At 30.1% G+C, this 6,725-nt stretch overlaps 1 protein-coding gene across 1 annotated transcript; it reads right to left on the reverse strand.

Moving 5' to 3' along the window:
• Window positions 1-1,661: 1,661 nt before the first annotated feature.
• On the reverse strand, window positions 1,662-4,764 carry LOC131609208 (U-box domain-containing protein 9-like). Its single transcript, XM_058880863.1, has 2 exons — window positions 4,231-4,764; window positions 1,662-2,889 (listed from the first exon to the last, which is right to left on the reverse strand). Exons 1-2 carry the CDS (start codon window positions 4,525-4,527, stop codon window positions 1,813-1,815), a joined length of 1,374 nt encoding a protein of 457 aa, XP_058736846.1. The 5' UTR covers window positions 4,528-4,764; the 3' UTR covers window positions 1,662-1,812.
• Between the last annotated feature and the right edge of the window lie 1,961 nt (window positions 4,765-6,725).

Below are 6,725 nucleotides of genomic sequence, written 5' to 3' on the forward strand. Positions count from 1 at the left end.
AAATGTACGTATGACACCAACACCATTTTAAATACATTTGTATCTTTCTTTATTCAAGTATCTTTTCAATTCCTTTATCTTTTCGTTTAACTTTCATTTCGAAGCATTTTTACGTTTCTGCACTTAACATTCTTGCACGTTATTTTCTTGTACTTTATATTTCTGCAGTTTACATGCTTTTTTATGTTTTCTTTGTCGAAGTTATATTAACATGTATAACAAGTGTTATTTCACATGAATAAGTAGTACGATCATATCACAAACAAGTTTTTCGAGGCAAGAACAAACAAGTATGAACCAAGTCACATCAAAAGACAATTGTTTGACTATGTCCTAGGATCAATCTAGTCGATCCTGCGAGTAACCAAAGTATATTTTATAGTTTGGAGGACTAGCAGTTGTTTATCGGAAATCACCGTAAACAGCGGGGAGGACCTATAAGGTTAACACTCTAACGACAAAGTCAATAAAGTCAGAGAGATGTAGTTTGTAGCAGTGAGTGTGAGATAATACTTTTGCTCTGACGCGTGGCAAGACTTATGTATGGTATATAGTTAAAACTGTCTTCATCAAACTACGACGAGAGGAGCCAAATCCAGTTGATGCCTTGGTAGTTGGGATCAGTTTCATGATTCTTTAGCAAGGTTTCACTTGTTCACCTATCTTTTGTGAGGACGCTTTGAATTGAACTTGCTTCTTTGGACCTTTGACAGGCCCAAAACAAAAAGACTTCCGGAAATTTTTTAGATAATTTTAATATTTTCTAAGTTTCCCCAAATTAATTAAGACCATAGAAAAGTGTCTTAAACATTTGAAAATTTGATCAATAATGTATGGTAGGGGTGTTCATCGGTTCTAGCAAATCTGAACCAAACTGGAATCCAAACCTAACCATAGTATTTGGTTTGGATATTTTTTTAGTTCGGGCAAAATCGAACCAAACCAACGAACCCCGGTGTTAACTGGTTCGGGCATCGGATTTTCAAAACTCCACCCGCGGGCCCGTCTACCTGAACCAACCATAACTAATTTGTATAATTTATATCATAATTATTTTGAAAACTAGTATAAAGTATTTAACTTCAAAATAAAAAAAAAATGAAATTCCGTTTGTGACATTCACAATCTATACAGAGAAATAAAAAAATTAGAAATTTTATATTATTATTGAAGTTTGGTTAATGTAAATTAGATATTTTTAAAAATATTTGTCCACATTTATTGTTCATGTATCCGATCAATTTAACCTAAACCTACCCGTTGTTTTTCGGTTTGGTTAAGTTTGGACTTTATAGTAAAAATGTGCAAATCCAATCCAAACAAATCCATATATTTTTTATAGGCTTGAGCATCTGATTCTCTCAAAATCGAATCAAACCGATCCGCAAACACTCATATGGTGACTCGCTGTGTATAATTCTTATTGATGGACTAGAATATCTATTTTTTTATTCCTTCACTAGATTTGCTCTTTGATAATGATGCCTAGGTATTACTGATACAAGGTATAGAACTATAAGATTTTCATTAAACTTGTTTCACACTATACATGGAGATGTCATAAATGCAAATGAAATATTTAATATATACACATGGAAAACATTGTAGAAATTCTTTAACAATTCATCGACAAAGAGCATATTTATTCTGTAACTGGCTAAAATTAACATGAGAATAACTTCATTGAGAGAAAAGAATGTACATAATTGTTTTTGAAGCATAAGTACTTATAGATTTTCACCTTCAATAACTTAAAGGCACATATATGAACAATATACCTTGAATGAGAAAGAGAAGAATCAAGGAACATTATTATGCAGTGTGTGTGATATTAACAACCCTATGCAACCTCTCAAGAATTCCACTAGCTTTCCTCTTAGCCCTTGATGTTCCATTCTTTGCAAGTTCAGATATTGTTCTATAGCTATTCTCTTCTTCCTTTATTTCCCTCAACTTGGATCTATCATATAGACATATAGTTTGAAGAATCGCTACGCAATTCTCCTTATTGCGCTCGCACGAGCTCTCTCGCATGATGCTTAGCAAACAAGGAACAGCTCCAAGCTCTGCCATTTCAAGAACAGCTTTCTGATGAGTCGAAAGTAGAGCGAGGATAGCTAGTAATTCGTCAACATGAAGTCGGTTCTTCATCTTCGTCATAATCACTCTAACCGCACCTTCTTTCACCGCTCTTGCCTTGTTGTCATGCATCATACATAAGGTGAATATTGCTGAAGCAACATCTTTCATAGTTAAGGGATTCCCTTCTTCTAATAAATCGATAAGAGGTTTCAATGCGTTCGATTTTCCTATAAGTTCTTTGTTCGAGTCTAGTGCTGATAACGTGAAAAGGGTCGCTGCAGCATTGGCTCGTGTCTCGATTGTTCCACATCTCAGTGACTTCATAAGGAGTTGAATCACCATTGGAGTTTCGGCTACTTGTTTTTTATTGTTGTCATGAATCGAGATATTGAGAAGCGTCGTGATCACGTCTTCTTGAAGATCGAGGCTAATACTGTTTCCTTCGCAAATAGGCTTAAGCAACTGAGGAATTGCATCTTCGAAATCGCAAAAAAGTACTCTAAAACAAGGATGCTTCTTTGTCAACAACCTAAGTTGTTTTGCAGCTTCTTTCTGATCACAAAGTGTTGATGACATTTTCTCTAGCAAACATAAAAAGTGATTCTGATCAGCTTCTTTAGCACCTTCACCATTGATATAACTAATAACATTGCACAATTCAATCCCTTGATTTTTAGACCATTTTTCTATCATATCTCTTATAAGATGATTTGGAGTAAGGAGAGTGTGTGAGAGAACTTGATGAGTTTGAGGACATGTCCTATTTCCAGCATTCAACCACCTTTGAATGAATGGTCTATCATATGTCTGCAAAATTTAAACCAATAAAATTATAATCTATTTTTTGTCTTAACCTTCTGATTTTTAGGAAAAAAGAACTTCGATAATCTGAAGTTCGGCCGAGAGATAACTAAAGTCTAATCAAAGATTGTTTCAGATGAAAACTCACACACACAACTCTGGATACCAGAGTTCAAATCCTAAAGATAGCGTATAACCTATCAATATCGGCTTCTGCCAGTTGAGTTAGAATTTGCGCTCTAAAATATTAAGTATTAACTATCATATAATATGAATGAATTTAATAATTAGAGAAGAAAAAAATCTTCAATTTGTTTTAAGTCATTATTGATTCAATCAACAAAAATCTTAAAGCATCAATGCACAGAAAAAGGAGTGAGACAGATAAAAGAAAAGGTAGTTTTGGTGGGGAAGGCATCAAAGTAAAAATTAGGAAAAAGAAAAAAAGTTAGAGAACAATAAAATTTAATTATTCCCTTTAGAGAAAATCAGTCAAAAGTTTTACACAAAGAAACAATCACCACCACTCACTCAAAGAGTGACTCAAGAACAAAGAATATTTTGTACATTGTTTATTTCCCACTCTTTCTCTTTCCATCAAATTTACTCACTTTTTTCTTTCTTTTTTAAAAGAACATTGATGGAACAAAAACTAGATATTGAAACAACATTGATTTTGAACAAAAACAAAATGTAAAACATAGTAAGAGTTGTATTGTAGACCGTCATTGAGGGTGTACAAGACTAGTGCAAAAGACCCCAAAATTATCGCAGTCGAACCGTGTCTAAATAGAATCTCGTAAAATATTTATTACAGTTAAACCATAATTAAACAGAGCCTCAATGTTTTTTTCATAATTAAACTACGATTAACTTCCAAATTTGAGACATCCTTATTTATGAGATGTTGTGAATTCGATTCCAATTCTGTCTCAGATACTCACTAGCTGACTTAATGGGATGATAAGAGCTATGTATATATTATTAACATCATTGTATAGAAATACTCATTTCTAAGGTTGTTGATGAGGAAAAATCTGAATATATTCCTTTTCTATCTTTACCACTCACTTTATAGTCTCCTAAAAGAATATAGTACAAAATTTCCAGCAAAAGAGATAGACAAAAAGCCAAACGCAGAATCAATAGCTTATATCTTAATGTATGATTATTCCTCAGCTTTTTTGTAACAGTTCCTAGATATTTTACACAAAAGAATAAAAAAGCTAAAAACACAACAATGCAGTTTCAATTTTATTTATTTATTTCTATATTTTCCCAATACTTTTTCAATATTAATTAATTAATTAAAATTTAAACTAAAACACCAAAATTTCTGATACTAACCTGGCCAGAAGCAACAATGACAGGATCTCTCATCAATTCTTTGGAAAGTGGGCATTTGAATTCATCTGGGAAAGTAACATTCTTGTTTATCTTAAAAGACATTGAAGATTGAGATTTCCTTCTAAGCTTCAAATCCTTAAGAACACAAAGAGTTTCTTTTGCTTTATCAATAGCTTCAATGCTTGTATCTTCATCCTCAACAATGGACTTCACAAGCTTCTTTAACTCCTTCTTCATCTCCAACACTTTCTTCACCATAATCTCTGGATCAGAATCCAACACCCCTGGTTTTGCCATTTTGATAATTCAATGAAAACACTTTCTCTCTCTATCTATCTCTCACTCATATAATATTACCATAGAGAAGATATAAACTAATTTCTTAGTTTTTCTCTCACTAGAGTTTGTATTTTTATATAAAAGATCTCATTTCATTGATGTGAGTATAATTGATGACCAAGTTATTCACTATGAGAGAGAGAAAAGGGAGAGGGAAAAAAAAAGTTATATTCTTCTTTGGTCTTATCCTCCAAGTTTCACATGAGCCATTGGTTAATAATAGATGAATTCTTATTTAAAATGATAATAATGCACATCAAGATATTGAAATAGAAAAAGATTAAATGTGTAACTTGGTTTCTACTTCTAGAATGGGATTATTTTATAGTTAACAAATTCACCCTTTCAAGACTACTTTTTTATACAATGGAATATTGGATAAGAAACAAAATAGTTATGTATTTTGAGTATCAAATTGCATATAACTATGAGTTTAATGGTATACATCATAAAAGTTTTTTTTTTTAAATTATTATATAGTTACATTATTAGAGATATTTATTTTTTTATAATTATTTCTATATTTATATTGGTGAATATTTTATAATCATAAAATTGTTAATATAAAGAGTTTTAAGGTTATAATTGTTATTTACTACTATTCTTTAAAATATTTGAAATTATTTCAGTTGACTTAAAATTGTTTGATCAAAAGAATATTTGTTTAAAAATATTTAGAACGGATATATGATAATTCACTTATGTAGATTAAGCTAAAATATAACTTGTTTTAAAAATATATATGATATTTTTAAATTGTTAATTTTAATTTGAAATTCAATTTTTTTTTTAAAAAATTAGAATGTCAACTTTTTTATTCTTTAATTTTTTTAGGTTTATCTAATGGAGAAAATTTATATACAATTCTATAGATGTGTTTTTTACTATTTTTCAATGGAAATATGATAAATATATAATTTTTTCTTGTAAATATACAATTTTTTATATTTTTATTTTTAAAACAATATTTAAGTACACTTGTCATATTTTAATTGAAAAATAATAAGAATCAAACCTAAAAAATTATAGGTAAGTTTTTTCCTTGTCAAAATTAACTATATAAATTATTAAAAATTTAAAAAAATTCAAGCATTGTACTCGTTATATTATTAAAAGAATTTGAAATTAGTCTCGTTAAGTCAGTTCAGTTGTTAGTTAGACATAAACATCACACTGTAAGTAGGGGTGGAAATAGGATAGGCTAGGCTTTATAAGGCTTGGGTCTGACCTACGATAAATTTGAAAGGCCTGAGCTTGGCCTGTGGCTTATGATAGGCTCTCTTTTTTGGCTTGGCATGACCTTTTTAAGAGTCTGGTCTGGCCTGGAAGCCTATTTAAAATCCTATTTTTTTTTATTATGATTTTCAGTTAATCCATATTATTTAAGAAAACTTATAAGTCGTCCTATATATGTATATATAGGCCGGCCTATTTAGCCTTTGTTCTAATATATGTACATATATAAGCTTGCCTATTTAGTCTCTTTTCTAATAAACATGCAAATATAGACCGGTATATTTAGCCTATTTTTAATATATATAAAAATATAGGCCGGCCTATAAGGCTTGATAGGTTTTTTTTAGTAGCCTAAGCCTGACCTATTTTATTAAATAGGCTTTTAAAAAAAGCCTAAACATGGCCTTTTTGTTAAATAAGTCTGGTCTGGCCTGGCCTTATATAGGTTAGGCCATAGGCCCCGTTAGGCCGGCCTGGCCTATTCCCACCCTAACTGCAAGGATGTAAATTCGAATTCATGATATTTTCCTTATTTATTTAAATTTAGATTTTAATCATTAAACTACTTGAAAAAATTTGAATTTATAAATTATAATAAATTTAATTAACGTTCATTTTTTCTAGCTATCAAAATAATTAACACTTAAATTGAATTTTAAGCATTGAATTAAAGTAAATTTTACCATAAGCATTTTGAGAAAATGTTAATACAACTAACTGCTATTGAAAAAGTAATATGTTCAATTATATGTTTGGTTGCACTTCTAAAAAATTTAGAATTAATTTTTTAGTTATAGAATTGATTATGGATAATTTTGAGATGTTTGATTTATTAAAAACAGAATATTTTAGTATTGATTCTATTTAAAGTTAAAATTTGTAGTTTCTATTTTTAAAATTGATTCTAGGTGATTTTTACA

Source organism: Vicia villosa, linkage group LG6 (assembly GCF_029867415.1).
Source record: "Vicia villosa cultivar HV-30 ecotype Madison, WI linkage group LG6, Vvil1.0, whole genome shotgun sequence".
In the NCBI taxonomy this organism is placed as follows: Eukaryota; Viridiplantae; Streptophyta; class Magnoliopsida; order Fabales; family Fabaceae; genus Vicia; species Vicia villosa.

Excerpts from the sequence above, each read along its gene's own strand:
- LOC131609208 (XM_058880863.1), bottom strand. The coding sequence starts at position 4,527 with ATGGCAAAACCAGGGGTGTTGGATTCTGATCCAGAGATTATGGTGAAG. Across the intron at positions 2,890-4,230 it reads TCATTGTTGCTTCTGGCCAG|ACATATGATAGACCATTCAT; the intron begins GTTAGTATCAGA and ends TAAATTTTGCAG.